The sequence below is a fragment of the Diabrotica undecimpunctata genome, chromosome 6, assembly GCF_040954645.1.
Source record: "Diabrotica undecimpunctata isolate CICGRU chromosome 6, icDiaUnde3, whole genome shotgun sequence".
Taxonomy (NCBI): Eukaryota; Metazoa; Arthropoda; class Insecta; order Coleoptera; family Chrysomelidae; genus Diabrotica; species Diabrotica undecimpunctata.
The window spans coordinates 111,800,860-111,822,127 of NC_092808.1; the positions used below are offsets into that span (position 1 = coordinate 111,800,860).

General features: G+C 34.2%; 1 protein-coding gene across 1 annotated transcript in view; it reads right to left on the reverse strand.

Annotated features, from left to right (window-relative positions):
• Positions 1-1,791: 1,791 nt before the first annotated feature.
• Positions 1,792-21,268, reverse strand: part of LOC140443732 (ATP-binding cassette sub-family F member 1) — a 42,904-nt gene continuing 23,427 nt past the window's right edge. Inside the window, exons 8-12 of the mRNA XM_072535126.1 lie at positions 18,945-19,119; positions 13,990-14,168; positions 11,933-12,166; positions 11,766-11,875; positions 1,792-2,353 (exon numbers count right to left, since the gene is read on the reverse strand). Of these exons, the coding sequence (XP_072391227.1) occupies positions 2,203-2,353; positions 11,766-11,875; positions 11,933-12,166; positions 13,990-14,168; positions 18,945-19,119 (849 nt within the window). The 3' untranslated portion in view covers positions 1,792-2,202. The remainder of the gene's footprint in view (positions 2,354-11,765; positions 11,876-11,932; positions 12,167-13,989; positions 14,169-18,944; positions 19,120-21,268) is intronic.

The following is a 21,268-nucleotide window of genomic DNA, read 5'->3' on the forward strand; positions in this document are numbered from 1 at the left end:
TAGGCTATGGCTCGGTGACGTGGTGAACAAAGACGCAGCAAGTGGGAGCAATAAGGCTGCTAAGTAATACACAAAGGCTAGCATGCCTGTGTATTACGGGGGCCATAAAACAACTCCTACTGCATCGTTGGAAGTCTTGCTGAATCTACCACCACTTCATATCTTTATACAGGGCGAATACAGATTAATCCATAGTCAGCGACATATAAGCCAGATGCATGGTACTGACAACAGAAGGCTAATCGAACAGCTAAAAGCCGATATTGTGATGGGGAAACCTATCGATGCAACAGCTACGAGATATAGCTTTAACAATAAGTTCACAATTAAGATACCAGGCAGGGAAGACTGGAATAAAGGTGTACCTATACAAGCTGCTGCTACATGGTACACATGGTATACATTTCGAGCCATGGATGGCTCAAAAACATCGGAGGGTGTGGGAGCCGGCATAGTACGGACAAATCAAGGGATACATTTCCCGGTAAGTCTATCTAAGGATGTAACAGATTTCCAGGAGGAAATAACGGCAATACATCATTGCGTGGAAGAAATAGAAAGGCAAGAAAGAACGTTCTGTTCAGTTGCCATCTTCACAGATAGTCAGACAGCGCTTAAGGCACTCAATTCGGTAGAGGTCAATTCTAAGCTAGTAAGGGATTACGTGTGTGCCCTAAATATACTAGGAGACTGTAGCAAGGTTACGGTAGCGTGGGTACCGGGGCACGAGGGTCATAAGGGCAATGAAAAAGCAGATGAAATGGCTAAACAAGGCTCCGCAATGCCATTCATTGGACCGGAGACAGCGAAACAGTTCATTACAGAACATTTGCCAAAATTTACGGCAGACCTAATAAGCAAAGACAGGAACACAGTCAAAGCCATAGTAGGTCTTCTAACACGGCACTGTTAGCTGAATAGACACTTGAATCTGATGGGATTATCAGATGATGACCTGTGCAGATTCTGTCACCTCGAAGAAGAAACAGCAGAGCACATTTTATGTCAGTGTGACAGTCTGGCAAATGTGCGGTTCTTTGCATTGAGTAGAAAATACACAGACTAGAGAATGTTATCTAGGACTAGAGGACCACAATAGATCTGAAAAGGTCGCAATGGAATAGGCCAAAAGGCCACCTTTCTAAATCTAATCTATGTGCAGAACGCAACACTTAATTCATATAAAAGTTAGCAATAACAAATTTTATATATATACTTCATAAAAATAAAATTTTTTTCTGGATTATATTTCATTGCTAATATCACAAACTTTATTTGACAGCAAATGTGACAGCTCTTAAGTATGGAATTTCATGATATTTACTTAACTCTGTTAAATAAATTGAACATAATATTAATCGTACAACCAAGCCACAGCGAAGTCTGCCCGGGTCAGCTACTATATTATCTATTTATTTTAAATATTAAGGTTAGGCTGTACAGCCAACAAATTACTACCCATTAATCTACATCTACATGTATGTGAGTGTATTCACTTGGCTGAGAAAAGTTTTCTTTTCACTTTGTATAAAATTGTCGTCAAAATGAAAATAAAATTAATATCGTTCAATAAAACTATATTAAATTAATGTTTTGTATTTTGGGAACGATTTCCAAAGTGGAAATCGAAATTTCAAAAATAAACTTATTTTAAAGTAAACTTGTGGCTTATTTCCAATAAAAATAGTAAACTCCTTTTTATTTTATTATTATACACGCAAGTTCTTGAAATTTGAAGCATTTTCTATGAAAGGTCAAATGATTAAGTAAATAAAACAGCGTTAAAATAAATGTGTCTTCAAGTCGATATATTTATAAAATGCATAATATACAATGAGCAAAAATAATTATATAAAAGATAAATAAACTTTCTGTAAATTATGCATTTAATTAATATTTATAAGGCCATTCACAATTACATAAACATGACTTTTTAAATTCAAACATCTAATAATCATATAAAGGGGCACAAAATTTTAGAGACTGATTTGTTTCTCAAAAGATACTTTTCTATATTTATGATATCATATAGTCCGAATATGATAATTCTTCAAAGTAATTATAATTGGTAAAAGGTAATAAGTATTATTATCATAATAAAATAACCATAAGTTTAATATGTTTTAAGTTTTTTTAAAAATATGGTCAAATCATGATTGCAGAATTTAAAAAAATCATATTTCAAGGACAAAATTATATTTATTATTGGGCCACCGCTGCATTGGCTGCTATACTGGGACTATTGATGACTTCTCCCAAACTTTCCAATAATTCCTTCCTGTAGTCATCGAAGTCTCCGTCTAGTTCGTTGATGGTTTGATCTTCTATGATATATAAAGAGCAATTGGTTTCCCTATAACCGAAATTATTAATTAGTCAATACTGTTTTTAAATTACAAGATAGCAAGTCTTAATCATTGAAAGTAGAGAAAATTCAAATATTAAGAAAGAAGTGTAAACAACATAAATTAGTAATAACAACAAACTGGAAGTTGCACTACTCATAAATAAATACAACAGTATCACATAATTAGGAAGCAAAGAGTTATTCCAAGCACAATGTTCAAACGGAATAATAATACTCTCAAATCCCATCAAACTGACCACCTCTCAAAACTTTTTAAAATTCCTAAGCTTTTCATAAAAAAGTTCATTGTATTTCATTCAACACTTGTTAGTCAATGACACTATTGGAAAAATAACATGAACATTCTTTAAAAATATTTAAAATTATCAGTATTTAAAGTGTATGATTGGCAGACTAAAGCAGACAGTCCAAATTTGAGTTTTTTCAGTAAGTGAAAATAAACTATCTTAAAATTAAACAAATCAGTCAATATAGTTGTTATTAACTACAATTATGTATATAATATACATTTAATATAAAGGAAAAAACATAAATGTTAAATATTTTGGATTTTGATTTACTTGTCCAGTTAGGTATGTCCTTCTTTAAGGCACAGGTCCTTATCTTATAAGGCACAGACGAAGTGCAAATTTTAAATAAAAAAACATAGTATTACCTATTATAAAATAAAAATAAAGAATACAATTACAAAACAACAAAAGCATTTTGAATTGATTTGTTTCTTCATCATCACTTACAAGACCGGAGTGTGAATTTTGAGCTGTAGCATTCGTATGTAAGCCTTGATAAAAACTATGAAAGCAAATAGGAATTAGAGGCAGTGGAGAGATAAGATCTGTTTGTTCCTTCTAGAAATAGGAACTGCTTGATTTGTTATAATGAGAACTTCCAAATGTAGTTGGCCCCCTCTTTCGTTGAAATTAACAGGCTTAAATGGATCATCTCTATTAAGGTAGTCTTTGAATTGAAGGGTTGCAATCTCTAATAACGATTGCAAAGTCTTCCGTATATCGAAGCTATCTTTTATCTAGCCACCGAAACTGACAACTATCAATCAGTGTCTCTAGTTCTTAATACCATGCAACCTGTAGGTAACGATGAGAAATCAAAGAAGTCTGTTTATGACATTTCCATCGATCCTACGGCTCTATAGCCCAATTCGAGCCTTGGCCTTTCCCAGCAAACCTCTCCATTCGTTACGGTCTGTTGACATTCTCCTCCACCATCGACTACCAAGAAGATTTCTGGCATCCTCATCCACATGCTATTTCCATAACAATGAATTTAGAGCTACTTGAATGGACAAGTTGCCTTCAGTGATAAGGGTGAAATATTTAAATATCCGTTTTCTTCTTTTTTTTTTTTCTCAAAGCTTCTTCTATGCTGTGATCAGTATCTACTTCCAAGTGAGTGTGGTCTGGTACAATAGACTTATGATCTATCACATTATTAAAAGAGAATTTATTCAAGGCCCATGTAACCATGGCAGGCACGTGAGAGTTACGGTTTTGTCTCCACATGTGTCTGAATAATAAATTACATGTTCTGTTGCAGGTGGTACGATCGTTTGCAGGTGTTTGTACAGAAAAGAGCTCTTATTTGCCCCTCTACCTGCAATAGATTCATACCACATAACCTGTGCAGTGATCATGAACTGTCAAATTTATCGTCCACAGCAGTCTCTTGCTCTCTCACGTAACCGATGATTTTCTATCTGTGATCTGGAGTTGGTGAGCACTGTTGTAGGTCGAAAGTGTATGTACTGAAATGTGGAACAGGTTTGTCAGTTACTGTTTCAGCTTTTCTTCTGTAGATGCTTGGTCAGCTTCTATTTGGTGTGATCTGTGGTCTGAAAAAAGTTTTTCATTCGAGTCATCTATACAAGTTTTTAATTGAATAATAAATTTGTTGTTCCATGGGGAGTTGTCTGTCTCCCATTGGACGCATCCGCAGGTGGTGGATAGGGGAACGCCCTAACCGGTCATAAGAACGGTGGATAGCTGGGAAATAAAAATACCAACAGCGAACCAAAACAGACTAAGGTATGGCAACCCTAACAGAAGAGTCCCTGGCCCTCCAGGTTGGAGTTTAGGCTAGAGGCTGATAACCTCTTCCTGTAAAAACATATTTTACGGAACCTCAGGAACTATTAGCTGGACGGAACTCACAACGACGACTCTGCAAAGGAAAAATGGAATTGAGATTAGGAATATGTACCGAACTGAAACACTCACATCTTTATTTGACATAGTGAACACATACAAATTAGATGTTTTAGCACTGCAGGAAATGCGGTTGACAGGAACTGGCACTTCTGACAAGAGAATCCATTCCATATATTATAGCTGCAATGAAAGCCAACACATAGATGGGGTGGTATTTATTGTAAACCGAAGAACAAAAGGCCTTGTTATTGACTTTAAAGCCTACAGTCAAAGAATGTGCTATTTGCGCTTAAAATGGAAATTCTTCAATTACAGTTTGATCGATGCACATGTCCCAACTGGTGAAACCAAAGGAAATAAAAGAACAGTTCTTCAAATACCTAGAGCAAGCTTACAGGAGATGTCCCAGAAACAAGATTGTGATTAAGATTGTAATAGGTGACATGAATGCAAGAATAGGACGAGAGCGAGTTTTCATGCCCACAATAGGAAAGCATAGCCTACACAATATCAGTAGCGATAATGGATTACGACTGATAAACTTAGCAGCAGCACTCAATATGACAGTCGCTAGAACCTATTTTGAACACAAGAACATACACAAGGTAACCTGGACCTCTCCTGATGGAAGAACAACGAGTCAGATTGATCACATCTTAATAGATTCAAGGCATAGGAAAAACGAAGTTATAGATGCGCAAACATAGACTCAGATCATTGCCTAGTGATCTCAACACTGAGGTCTAGAATTTCAAACACCAGTAAATAAAATAAAATGGTTACAAAAAAATGGAATATGCAAAAGCTGAGAGACGCGACAATTGCAGAACGGTACTCACATCACCAATAGGCTAAGATGTCAAAATTTAAAAGAATAAGGCCAGACAGGTATAGACTTCTACTAGATCAGAATAAAGGAAAACATTGAAGCAGTAGCGAAAGATGAAATATGAACAGAAATTTGTGCCTGTAAAAATCATTAGTTTGACGATGAATGCAAGAATGCAACAAAAGAAAAAAATGAAGCCAACAGAAAGATGCTCACCCGACGAAGAGAAGAAAAGAGGATATACAAAAGAAAAAAACGAAACTACCCAAATAAGGAACTTAAATATATAGAAAACCTCAACAAAGAGAAAGAATTCAGAGCATTCTATAGGAAAGTTAACATCAATAGAAAATAATTCAAGGCAACCACAAGACAATGCAGAAGTCAGAATGGCGACCTATTAACAACAAGGAAAGATGTATTTAACATATGGGTGGAATACTTTAACCAGGCACTTAATATAGAGGAAGAAAAAGAACACCTGGAAGACGAAAGAGATGAGGTAAAGGGAACAGACAAGAAGGAAGAGGAACCACCAACTATTCTTGAAGTTAAAGATGCAGTTAAAAACTAGTCAGAATCAAATCACCCGGAATAATCTCCCAGTTGAAATATATAAAGAAGGTGGCCATGATACCATAATGGCATTACAGCAGTTTATAAAATAAATATGGACACATAAATCTCTCCCCAATGATTGGAATATTGGAGTACTTTGCACCATACACAAAAAAGAAGATATCTTTGAATGCTCCAAACACAGAGGAATTACGCTTCTAAATGCAGCGTATAAAATATATTCCACAGTACTATGTTACCGTATGGCACCATATGCAGAACGGATGGTTTCAGAGGTGGTAAATCGACAATTCATCAGGTTGCAACCCTGAAACAAATTTTGGAAAAAACACTGAAATATGGCATTGATACTCATCACATATATATAGACTACAAAGCAGCCTACGACTCTGTGAATGGAAGAGAAATGTTCAAAGCAATGAAATAGCTAGGAATGCCAAATCAGTTGGTGAATTTAACAAAACTAACTCTTGAAAAAGTTGAATGTAGAGTATGAATTCAGGAGGAACTGTATGAACCTTTTAACACAAATAAAGGGCTGCGCCAGGGAGACCCTCTCTCCTGTATACTGTTCAATCTGGCTCTGGAGAAAGTAATACGTATGTCACAAATCACAACCACTGATTCAATATATAATAAATCAGTGCAAATCCTGGCCTATGTTAATAATATCAATATTGTTGGGAGAACGGAAAACACTGTACGAGAGACGTATGTAGCATTAAAAGAATCAGCTACAAAAATGGGTTTAATAATAAACACCAACAAAACGAAGTATATGAAAATAAGCACGCAACCACAAATCCTACGACCACGTGTTATAGAAAACGACGTAATCGAAGCGATGAACGAATTTTTATACCTGAGAGCGCTGATTAATACTGAAAATAATACTACCACCGAGATAAACCGCAGAATTTGCACGGCCAACATATGCTATTTTGGGCTCAATATCCTCCTTAAATCCACAATTATATCGAGAAATACAAAAATAAAACTAACCAGGCCCAGTACTAACATATGGTTCAGAGACCTGGACTCTAACAAAAAATACTAAAAACATGTTGGGATGTTTCGAAAGAAACATACTAAGACGAATCTATGGAGCAGTGAATGACAATGGAGTGTGGAGAAGACGATACAACTTCGAACTTTATAGAATATACCAGGAACCTGATATCGTAAACATATTAAGATAAAACGTCTGAGGTGGATAGGGAATGTAATGTGGATGGAACAAAATGACCCAGCTAGAAAAACGCTCCTTGATAGACTCATTGGTCAGAGAAGAAGAGGAAAACCCAGAACAAGGTTTCTTGATAAGATTCATGAAGACATGAGTAATATGGGAATACATTTTTTGTTATGTGTTATGTAAGATGGTAAGTACTTTTTCGAAGTACGATTTCGTGAACAGTGACTATCATAAAGAGAAAATGAAAGTATATGATTTTTTATTTCTAATGGTTTTTCTTCACCAATTTTCTTTTTTTGGTGCAGTCTTTCATCTCTTACCTTCGATCGTAGATCTTATTGGCGATATAGTTAAAATGAAGTTTTTGCTTTCATCGAAAACATTAAGAAGACATCCACGACAGATAGGCTCCCTTTTTTCCGTTTATAAAAAGAGAATAGACAAAGTTCTTGACCTACATTTTAATCTTGTCCATATCCATGAAAGTCTACTACAATTTATGTCACTTGATACTGTATATAAATATATTGCTGGCCATCTTTTATATTTTATATATTTTTTATGTTGTTTATTGTATTTAAGTCCTATATATTCTTAGTATTACTTTTAATGCAATTTTTTTAGTTTTTTAGTTGTATACATATTGGCTTACATATATCATCTATTTCAGCCTTTAGTTTCTTGAGAGACTGATGATGCTGTATAACTTGTAAACAGCGAAACCGGTCGCCCAATCTTTCGTTTAATAAAAATCTACAGCGTCTATAGCTAAATCTACAGCCTAACACGGATTACGAGTATAATTCCCCAGTCCCTAACATTCATGAATATGTGCTCACACCAGCAGTCTTTTCATCAGTAAAAAAATATTATTTCATATATTTCAAAATATGTAATACAAACTATATACAGTGTAGGTAAAAGTTTATGGTCGGTATGGTAAAATTTAACAGGATATCTAACACAGATATAAAATCATATTTTCAGCGAATAGACAAAGGTAACAATCATATTTCCCCTTGGTCTCCCCTCCATATTTCTTATTACTGCCCATTGCCCAGTAGTAAGACGATTAGTTCCGATTAGTTTCGATTAGTTCCGATCTGAGATATGCATATCTCTGGTTCCGATCCTAAGAAACTAGAGGTGGGTCGTTGACATTTTTATCGGAACCGTTTTTCGTAAACTGTAACTAGTTGATTGTTTATCAGTAGTTTCAAATAAGCGAGCACACAAAAAACATATTGGCTATTATATTGAAAGAAACTAACGAAGGATATATTTATTATAACTTAAAAAATAAATTAAACAATACAAATAGTACTTACATTTACATGACACATTATTAAATCGCGAATCGTCTAAATTGACATTTAAAAACATACGTTTTTCCACTTTTCTTGTTGTTTCTTCTTTTGTTTAACATTAAACCAGATTTTGAACATGTGTTCACAAGGAACAGATTTTGTTACAATACTACAATATTTTATGAATATAGTGGTTAAGTTAGGATATACATGGCGATGGTTTTTCCACCACTGTAATGGACAGTTCCAATCTCCGTTCGAAATTTTTTGTGGGTAATATCATCAGACAAATACATGTCAACTTCTTTTATATCTCTAGATACAGGTGTATGTTTAGATGAGTCATGTCCAATAAATTCATCAAAAATACACCATGGACTTAAGTCATCTTTATCAGTTTCTTTTTCTTGTACTGGTTGATTTTCACTAGCACAATCTTCTTTTTCTTTTTTTATAGAAGTAACCAGCTTCTTAACTCTTTCTTTTGTTTTTTATAACTAGGTATTCTGATTAATGAATGAGTTTCGATGTACGATTGATCTACATTTTCGATTTCAAATCTTTATTGATAGTTCGTCAAAGGATTTATTTATTGTAAATATTCAATTATGAATTATTTTTCTTAGTCAAAATTATTGACCTAGTATTAGAATAATTTTATTTTTAAAAAATGCACATTTGTAGAAGATGCAGCTTTTATGGTCCGCTTTCTGAATATTGCAATGATTGAAACTTCTCCTGACGCATTTCTGTCCGTTTCGACTACTTCTACTACAAGTACTGACATACTGCCACCGCCACCCAAGCGTCAAAAGGTGATGGATACTTCCATTAATAAAAATATTAGTTCAGAACAAAAGTAACAAATATATATGGATTTACTAAACCTATGCAAAGACTCGTTTCATCCGTTTTCCAGAGTTGAAGAACGAGCTTTTAAAAAGTTTGCATGGTGGATTCCTGGATATAAACCGCCAACAAGAAAAACTTGTTCATTACGTCAGGTTCATTTCTTCAGGAATGTTATATCAAAACTAAGCAAATTATTAGATCACAAGTTGTTAAAGAAGTAGAAAGGCTTTTAAAGTATCAATTACAACATAACAAAGTTCCCAAACGGCCAATCCAAGATGTGGAAACTAGGTAGAACTTCACCTATTACATGTTAAAAAGAATTAGAAGAGGCAATCCGTTCCACATTTGTATTAGTTAATACAGACTTAGACTTGGACCAAATCTAAATAATGAAGACTGGATTATTTGTTCTCAACTTTCCCAAATTTTACGGCTTTTTAAAGAAATAACAAGTACAATGAGTGGCCAAAAATACTTGAAGGGGAGTTCAGTGATTGCTATGGTACGCTGCCTGCAAGAATCTTGCAATAAAATTTTAGCAAACGGTAACCTTACATCCATAGTATCCGACGTAGTACAATTACTAATATCGGGTTTAGCAAAAAGATTTAGAGGGATAGAACAGAGTGGCACATTGTCATTATGTACATTTATGGATTCACGATTTAAAGTGCAGGAATTTTCTGATAAAAATGCAAGTAAAAAAACAAAAGAAAGAGTTAAGAAGCTGGTTACTTCTATAAAAAAAAGAAAAAGAAGATTGTACTATTAAAAATCAACCAGTACAAGAAAAGGAAACCGATAAAGATGACTTAAGTCCATGGTGTATTTTTGAACAATTAATTGGACATGACTCATTTAAACGTACACCTGTATCGAGAGTCCATTACAATGGTGGAAAAAGCATTGCCATGTATATCATAACTGAAACCACTATATTCATAAAGTATTGTAAATGTGAACACATGTTCAAAATCTGGTTTAATTTTAAATAAAAAAAGAACACGGTTAACAAGAAGTAAAGTAGAAAAACTTCCGTTTTTAAATGTCAATTTAGACGATTCGCGATTTAATAATAACGTGTAATGTAAATGTAAGTACGATTTACTATTTGTATTGTTTAGTTTATTTTTCAAGTTATAATAAATATATCCTTCATTAGTTTCTTTCACTTCAATAAATATACACATAAACGATAATATCCATTATGTTTGTTTATGTAGGTACTCTCTTACTTGAAACTACTGTTAAACAATCATAGTTATTGTTTACGAAAATCGGTTTAGTGGTGTTAAGAGCGTAGGCGCAAAACTTCGGGCCAATGCTTTTTAAATGTATTCATTTTTTTCGAATCCTGAGAAAACTGACAAATATTTTTGAAAAATTTAAACGCAGAATGAAAGGTGACATTATTGCCGAGGGCCGAAAGTCCCTTAGAATAAACAAAAAGTTTTTTTGAATGAGATACTTAAAATTCAAAATCACACTAAATTTTCTCTTTTTTCACCCCTGTAACTTATTAAAATAAACATTATAGAAGTTTTCAGAGACTTTCGGCCCTCGGTAATAATGTATTCTTTCGTTCTGCGTTTAAATTTTTCAAAAATATTTATTAGTTTTCTCAGGATTCGAAAAAAAGAATGCATTTAAAAAGCCATTGGGCCGAAATTTTGCGCCTACGCTCTTAACGATAAAAACATCAAAGACCCACCTCTACATCTGATTCGGTGCTTTTACTACGCGACATGAGACGTTGCCAAATAATTTCGTATGAAGGTTTATTTATTGTGGAGTTATATTCATTTTATTATTTTTATTGGAAATAAGGCACAATGTGACTTTAAAATAAGCTTATTTTGATGTTTAGATTTTTAATTCGGAAATCGTACTTAAAATACGAATTATTAATTTTATTTATATAAAACGATTTCCGAAGTGAAAATCAAAATGTTATATTACACTTATTGTAAAGTAAAATTGTGGCATAATCCCAATAAAAAACAGTAAGCTGCCATTTAAATCCATTTCGCCCAAATTTGATTATCTTAGAACATTGTTCAAATGCTAAAAAGACAACAGGTCAAATAAAACCAATAAGTTTGGCAACGTTGAATTTCCCCTTTTGTATTATTTCCACTCATGCAAGTTCGGCGATTTAAAGGGCGGACCTACTATACCTCTCTTTTTAAACAGGTGTTTCTCACTCTATCTCACATAAGGTCCATACCGACCATAAACTTTTACCTATACTGTATGCCCGCCAGTGAATGGCAATTGGCACCAATGAGATTATATATCCGGTCATGTTTATGTCGTTAAATTCCTCTTCGAATACAATTTCGTATCTTTTCGATAAAAAACATGCAAAAAAAAAGAAATTTTTATTGAAATTATAAAACCGAAATACTTTCTTATTCTTCACGAAGATCTCTTGTGGAAACAATGTTGGTATATATTATTTTCTTACCTAATAAGTCGCTCGTCGTGAGACACAATTATGACTCCTCCGGTATATTCGTTAATTGCTTCGGCTAAGGCATCTATGGATTCTATATCTAAATTGTTCGTCGGTTCATCCTAAAATTATAGAACATTAAAACTGATAATACTAATTAAATATTTTTATTGTCTCACCAAAATTAATACATCGGGAGCATTTAAGCAGAGTTCTGCCAAGGCTACTCTTGCTTTTTGACCACCAGATAAATCTTTCATCTTAATGGTATGTGCATGACTAGCTAATCCAAATGTTCCTAATTGTTTACGCGCCTTTTCATAGGGAAGATCGAAAAGACGCATTAGATATTCGCTGGGTGTTTCTTCGGCCGTTAAATGTTCACCAGAGTGCTGGTCAAATCTACCAATTCGCTAAAAATGTAGTTTATAATTAAGTTTATTCATCTTCTATGAATTTCAGTTACAAATAAAATCTCACTTCCAAGCAGTTACTTAGCATGTATGTAAAACATTGCAAAACGATACTTAGCAAAAACAACGTTACAACATACCTTTGTAGATATGCCAACAGCGGGCGCTACTGATAAATATGGGAATTTGGTTTAATAGAATATAAATGAACTGTTGGAACTTTATAGGAAGGAAATGGAAGAGGCCTATATTCGAACAAAAATCGAATAGAAAAAAAGAGTTAAAAAATGAACTGTTTCAAATTTTATAAACAAACGATTAAGTATAATACTTAGATTATCATTATATTTAACAATACGTCTTTATTTATATTAAAGGTAGTAGAAATGAAAAGATGAAGATGAGATGTTGACTACATATTCAATAGTATTTTAACCTATGTCAAGAGGAAATTATATATCAAGTTTCAAGGGTTAAACCCCCAATTAACATACCGATGCTTCTATGCGATATTAACCCTAAAATTATCAAAATTCTCAGATTCCTACAGATCAACCATATAAAATTATAACCTTCATAATAAACTATCCAATATTAACATTTAAACCATTTATAACAAAACAGAAAACATAAATAAAATGTAGATATTATGTAGATGAAATGTCTATATTTATGAGAGTGGCCCAAAAATTAACAAAACAAATGTACTGGCTGATTATTTAGTAGAATAAAGCCAAAAAGAAGAATAAGAAGAAGAATACAACAACAATTACATTAGGTTGATATACTACTTCGCTTAACATGAACATTATCAGTACATGTTTTCAGCGCAAAAATATAAACAAAGGAACATGGAGATCTCCGGATGGCACGACAGTAAACATGATAGACCATATTCTTGTAGACTATTGATCAGAACTACTTTTTTTAAGGTGAAAGGTATCTCAATATATTTAAAGTAAATTTACGGAATCTTTATTGAGTAATTCTAAACGAGCGATTTCTATCACTTTGTGATAGAAATCACAAAGTGATAGAAATCTATCACTTTGTGCACATGATCAAAAATAATGACAATTATGACATCTCCTTACACGGCTAACTAGAATAAAACAATAAATATCTTACATTTAACAATAAACCACAATTATCTACAAAAATATTAACTTTAGGTATAGGAAACCCTAATACTGTTTGAAAGATAATAAATTTCTTTTTGTATTAAAATTATAAAATATAGGGTGTTTCATTTGAAATTATTGACTTACTGTAGTTTGAAGTTTAAAGAAATAGTGTACCATTTGTGAACACCCTATAGTTAGAAATTAAATTTCGATATAAATTACTGAAAGAACGTTACCTACTCTTTGTATGCAGAGGTTTTCAAGACATGATTGCAAATTGATAAGATATTAACTTTGAAAAGTTTGTCCCTATCTGTCAAAATTTTTGAAAAAGATGAATATCTCAAAAAAATATGAAGTTTTGACCTATGGTAACTTAAATAGCAATAACACTGCAATGATATACAGGGTGTTCCTTTTAAAATAACAAAGTTGCTGCTCACTTCCGGCATAACCGGAAATATATTTGTTTGGCAAAATATTTTCTTTAAGTTCTTCATAACTTATAATCCCCATAAACTAATTTTCATAAATACCGTGTAAGTAGTTTTCGATATATAGATAGTGTAAGCTCTCGTGAAACATCCTGTGTATATGTATATTGTATATATATATATATATATATATATATATATATATATATATATATATATATATAATCGCTAATAATTTTTCTTTGGCACAATGATGACTACTTACCAATCTATGGTTTTTCCTATTTTCTCCTTTATCAGGAGATAAGTCTCCTGTTAATAACTTTAAAAATGTTGATTTACCAACACCGTTTGGACCTACGATTGCAACTCTACTGCTCATATCAATACCAAAATCTGTGTCTACAAATAGAGGTTTTTGTCCGGGATAGGCAAATCTTGTATCTAAAAAAATATTCTTATTTAATTCTTATTAGATTCTTGTATAATGTATAAACATTTGTTAAATTAGTAACATATAATGTAAACTGAGAGAGTATATATTCATTTTTAACGATGACTGCTATTATTATGCACGTTTCGTTCCTGGTCGTCTTCAGAATATTTTGTTTAAGTCTTTAACCATTAGAAATTATAATTAATTATTATTAATATACTTAACACTAAACTGACTTTTACAGTAGAGATGAAACAGAAATAAGGGACAGATCTAAAATCGTAGTTAACGAAAATATCGAAAATGAAATGTCCGATGTAAAAAGCCTACAGAAATTAAATATGAAACATCCCGAATAGGACCGAATTTTAAACGAGTGACTGAAATGTCGAGATGAAAGTTTGGTATAATAGTTGACAACATTATTACAGAAGATTTTCTATCACCATAAAATTTCAAACGAATGGTCGACCACTACCATTCTTATATTTAAGAAGAACAATACAGCATTTCTGTTATTGGCCCTACTAACAGTCTTAATGATTGTTTTTGCTTCGTTCTAATTCTGAGACTTTCATTTTGAAAAATGATTGAGATATCAAAACAAAGAACAAAAAATGAACACTGGGAACAGTTTATAATAAGGGTGGAAAGCGACTTCTACGGTAAACAAAATCAAATATGGAAATTCATAGGAAAGAAACAAATGGAAAGAAATTGCAGAATTGAAGGAATACAATAACATACCAGCAAACGAATGGGAAAGATACCTGACGGAACTGTTTAAAGGAAAGGAAAATAATAATCAACACAATAAAATACCTGAATTAAGACACGAAATAGAAATTTCAGGAGTTTTGAGGAAGTAGAGATAGCCACAAATACACTCAAAAATAGAAAGTCACCAGGACCAGACGGAATAACCAACGAGCTTCTAAAACACGCAGGAGAAAGTATAACCCTAGAGATGACAAAACTTATACAAAAACTAATGTTGCACTGCAAGATACCAGACGCATGAAGAAACAGCATAATGATACTAATGTTCAAGAAAGAAGATAAAAAAGACCCCAAAAATTATAGAGGTATAAATCTACTGAACATCGCACTTACGCTTACCACAAAAGTCCTAACCAACAGTATCAATAAACCAACAACTTTATCAGATGAACAACAAGGATTCAAATCCGGAAGATCCTGCGTAGACGCCGTATTTGTACTAAGACAAATCACAGAAAAGGCCATCGAGTACAATAAACCAGCATATCAATGTTTTATAGACCTGACAAAGGCTTTCGATCGCATCCAAGTCGAAGACGTCTTACACCTACTGTATAAAAGAAACCTAGCAATCAATATAATACAAACCATCGAAAACATCTACTTCCATAATCAAATGCAGGCAAAGATAAATGGAAAACTAACACAGTGTATACCAATACAAAGCGGAGTCAGACTGGGTGACTCATTAAGCCCACTTCTCTTTAATACAATAATGGACGAAATAATACAAGCAGTACGTAAAGGTCATGGTTACAGAATGGGGAACAAAGAAATCCAAATATTATGTTATGCAGACGACGTCGCATTAATCGCCGAGACATAAGACGAGCTCCAAAGATTAACACATATCTTCAATATAACAGCCAAGAAATACAATATAATAATATCAGCAGAAAAAACCAAATGTATGACAACATCTAAATACCCCTACGATGTAAAATCGAAATTGATGGGGAAATAATAAATAAGGAAGCAAGGTTTAGATATCTGGGAATATATATAACTAGTTACGGAGATGTTGAAGAAGAAGTACGACAACAAAGCTTAAAAGCAAGTAAAGGGCGGGATCTCTTAATGACACAATCTGGAAGAACAAACACCTAAGACAAGACACAAAAACAAGAATCTATAAAGCAGCAATTAGAACTATATTAACATACACGGAGGAGACAAGACCTGACACATCTAAAACGAGACGACTACTAGAAACAACAGAGATGAAAATACTTCCGACGAATATCAGGGAAAAGTCGGTTGGATAGGGAGAGAAGCGAAAACATAAGAAGAGCCTGCAATATAGAAGACATAAATGGATGGGGATAAAACGGAAACAGGAGTGGAACGAACACATAAGTAGAATGGCGGAGGATAGGATAGTACGAATAGCACGAGATAAGTCACCAAATGGACGAAGAAGTATTGGCAGACCAAGAAAAAGATGGTGCGATAATCTAAACAATTTAGGAGGCTAATATTGAAGAAGAAACAGGCTTTAAAGCCTACATACAAGAAGGAAGAAAAAGAAGAAGATTGATATATCTCACGAAGGTCTTGATCTTTTGTTTCTAAATGACGTCAAAGTTTGGCCGGTTTCATCGACTCATTCGACAAAACTTCGTAGAATATGACGCACTGACGAGGTCTTTCTTCACTGTTTAAATGAATGTATGTAATACCGAAAGCTAAGTATTCATCACAAAACTTATGATGAGTATTAACCTTTGAAGTCTATGGTTTTTCATTTGCCTCGTCTAAAGTCATTCGGCTTTAACCAGCGTTTCATTGTCGCAATTACATTAAAAACGCAATATCTATAAAGTTATCTACACTGTAACGCAACACAGAACAAAACAATGGGAATATGCGTAATTAAATCTTAACACACAAATAATAAAGCAGCCGAAGTGTAAATCGTAAAGCAAGTGTGGTGAAAGGGCGCGGCTTTGTGTGACAGGGAGAAGGTTCGCCGCGCGCACATGTTTTACTAACTTCACTCGGTCATCTTGATCGTCGTCTCTCGGTCAGTCTCGGTCGGATCACGCTTGCTGGCGCACGCTCGCGATCGTAACGGTTGGGTTGCGAAACTTACATTTATTAATTCACATGTCCATAGATAAGACCCCGGACCTCATAACCCCAATTTTTTTTATGTGTATTTTAAAGACTTTAGAGATAATTATCAAAGTTATACTAGAATGGTGGATACCTCACATTCTGGGAGAAATTCTGGAAATAAAAATGAAAAAAAGATTGAAAATGCTACAAGACCCCACAGATGAGAACAAAGCAGATTTTAACAGAACAAGAGCACAAACAAGGCGACTATTCAGAACTAAAAAGAAGAGCTACCTAGAACAGTAAATCCGGGAAATGGACAGAAGTAGCGAGAGGAATCAAATAAGCAAATTCTTTAGTGAAGTGAAGTCAGTCAGAAAAGGTGCAAGTGTTGGAGTAACACAGCCTATGAGAAATGAAGCAGGTGAACTTATAATGATAGAAACGGAAATCGTCGAACGATGGAAGGAATACTTTCGGAATTTACTAAATATTGAAAGTGAGACGGAGGAAGCAGATATTACGTTTCATTCTGCAGATATCGAAATACCAGCACCAACACATAAGGAAGTAAAGAATACGATCGCGTATCTAAAAGACCATAAAGTACCAGGAAATGATAGCATAAATGGAGAGTTGTTAAAAAAAGGAGGAAACCTTTTACACCAAAAATTATATGACATCATTCTCAGAGTATGGCAAAAACAGAAAATGCCTAAAGAATTGAATAGAAGCGTTATAATTCCCATATATAAGACAGGAAACAAAGAACAATTCCGACACTACAGAGGCATATCGCTTATTAGCACATCATATAAAGTGCTATCAATTATCTTGCTAAAGAGACTCACACCATATTCGGAAGATATTGTAGGCGACTACCAATGCGGCTTTCGTGCTGGAAGGTCAACTATAGATCAGATATTTACCATCCGACAAATATTAGAAAAAAACTGGGAATTAAACCGCGATGTGCACCAAATTTTCATAGATAGCAATGTTAGAAATGGGAATACCAAGAAAATTAGTTGAATTAACGCAAATGTGCGTGACAGACTCATATGCACAAGAAAAGATAGGAAGCAGAACATCGATGCCATTTGGTATAAATTCAGGACTTAGGCAGGGGAACTCCTTGTCGCCGTTGCTGTTCAATTTTGCTTTAGAATATGCAATAAGTAAAATATCGTCTGAGCTGACAGGAGGATTTGCTGATCAAGGATCAAAACTGTTGCTGGCTGATGATATAGATGCAGTCACGCATTCTACAAGAGACGTGAGAGAGGTCTTTTCACAGCTCGAGGAGGAAACAGGTAGTCTGGGTCTCCGAATAAATGAAGAAAAGACGAAATACATGGTACTAACAAAAAATCCTAAAAAGAGGTTTAATTCTTTGTAAGTAGGTATATTTAAATAATCCTTAGAAGGGCTACATTAAAATAACTAACGTTTTCGAAATAATAATTCCATCATCAGGTTAAAAGCCGGTTAACATGCCTGAGCCACCAAAATATTAGGGTAAAACCCTTTACAGAAGTTAAAGTTGCCAAAAAATGTACATATTGTTGTTAAAAATGAAGGATGTTTAAGATTTTATTAGATTTAACTTCAGGCAACATATAACCAAGCCTCACGTGAGTACCAGCGTCCGAAGGGTAGACCTCTTCCGGACGCTGGCTGACCTAGGATGCAGACAATAACACTGCAATTCAAAATTTATAGAAACCAAACCATTTCAACATTTTATTGTTAATGATAGACTTTAATGTATTGTTGATTTCGTTCTTTAATTCAATAAGCAAGGTTGTGAAGATGAACGTTTTCAATAAATTTTCGTTTGTCCGAACATTTAATTGTTGGGGCTCATATACTATTTTTGATAACAGTATAAGATATATTTAATCAAAATTAAGAAAACAGTAGTTACGAGTGATTTTTGTACTTACTGTGTAACCCTAAAACAGGTGGCTGTAAAGGAGGAGGTTCTGGGAAACGAAATTTGACTAAATAATCTTTAGGTCTTTGTAATAGTTCTGTGGGAGTTGTATCCTCTTCTTGTTTCTGCATCTTAGTTCTATTCTTCTCCTGTTTTCTAGTAAGGGCTTCTTTTTGTTTCTTTTCCTAAAATGTAATTTTTAATAAATACCTTTTAAATTGATTATCCCAAAAGGTTAGAACATTTTACTAAATTTTAATAAGTACAAAAAAAATTTTCAATTTCAGTTAAATTTAGAGAATTCAGAAAAACCTGAAAATGAAGCTGCGTTGTACTACGGAGGCAATATTTATATTTCCCACTCGCCTCCCCTCCACTGGTTTCGGCTTGAGGGGGCGTGTCGTTGTTTGTAGTAGCTTTTTCTTCGTGTTTGACGGGAAGGGTGTTTGTGGATTTTAACATTTGTATCTATGTCTTGTTAATTTTCAGTCTCTCTTCTATCCGATTAAAATTATTTGGGTGCTTATATATTTCCACCGCTTCCCGATACAACCATGGGTAGTACTGTGAAGTTTTGTCCAGCATCTGCGTTTCTTCAAAGAGTATTCGATGTTCTCCGCTTCCCAAAGCGTGTTCGGCAACGGCAGATTTGTCGATGTGTCCTAAACGACAATGGCTTTTATATTCATTTATCCTTGTGTTTGTGTGTCTTTTCGTGGTTCCCACATATACCATTCCACATGTGCATGGTATTCGATATACTCCGACCGTTGCTAATGGGTCGCGTTTGTCTTTCGCCGATCTTAAACAGTCCTTGATTTTCTTTGTAGGCTTGAAAATGGTCTTTACGTTGGCTTTCTTAAGTATTCGCCAATTCTGTCCGTTACCCCCGATATGAAGGGCAAGAACGCTTTGCCTTTACATTCTGATTCTTCGTCCTTTCTTCTAGAGATGTTGTTCATCGCTTTATGTATTTCTCTTCTGGTATAACCATTGGAGGTGAGCGCTTTTTCAATATGAAGAAGTTCACTTTGGAGATGCTGTGGTTCACAAATTCTCTTCGCCCTCTCCGCCAGAGTTTTGATGATATCTTGTTTTTGGCTTGGATGATGATTTGAGTTCCTGTTTACACTTTATGTCCTAAGTAACCTTCCTTTCGATTTACTAATACATCTAGGAACGCTAGTTGTTGATCTTCTTCTGTTTCCATGGTAAATTGAATATTTGGATGTAGTGTGTTTATATAGGACAGGAAATCGTTCAGTTTTTCTACTCCGTGACCCCAAATCACAAAAGTGTCATCGACGTATCTAAACCATACTCTTGGCCTGAATGCTGAGTCCATTACCCTCTTCTCTAAATGCTCCATGAAAAGGTTGGCTACGACCGGACTTAGAGGGCTTCCCATTGCTACTCCATCTATCTGTTCATAAATCTGGTCTTCACATAAAAAGTAGGTGGTAGTGAGGCAAATACGGTATAATTCCACCATATCCTTGGAAACTAGTCCCTTAATAAAATTCAGAACGTCTTCCAGGGAAACTCTTGTAAATAGGGAAACAACATCAAAGCTAACAAGAATGTCAGATTCCTGTAAAGTTATCCCTTTGATTTTCTCAATGAAATGGGCGGAGTCTTTTACAAAGGCATCGGTTTTTCCTATATGTGGTTGTAAAATATCGGCCAGATGTTTAGCAAGGCTGTAAGACGGAGATCCTATGGAGCTCACAATAGGGCGTAGAGGTACATCGTCTTTGTGGATCTTCGGCAAGCCATACAAGCGTGGTGGGACTGCTTCGCTGTTGCATATTCTTGGCTTTATATCCTCTGGTATGGACGAAGATTTTATAAGTCTATTGATTTTCCGTAGGGTGACTGCTGTGGGATCTTTTTTAAGTTTCTTATATACCGCAGGATCTAGAAGATTTTGTATTTTCGTTTTGTAGTCGGTTGTCTTCATTACGACGGTGGCATTTCCCGTGTCTGCTGGTAAAATAACAACATCTTTGTCTGCGTTTAATGATTTTATGGCACGGATTTTTAGATGGTGAGCAGAGTTCTGGAATTTATGGATCAAATCCTAATACTGACAGAACGTGATTTTGGAATTTACCTATTTCCATATTTTTTTTCATGGAGCTGTTGATCATCTTCTTTATTTAAAAGCTTGTTTACTTTTAAGTCTTCTAAAATACTGTAACGAGTCCGTTACTTTAATAATCCGTAAACATTTTTAAATACAATTTTAAAATCCCAATCCTCTTAATGCTTTTCTGAATTTTGAATTTCTAAGTTGGCTTAAACAGCGACACCTACGATGATGTAGGGCAACAT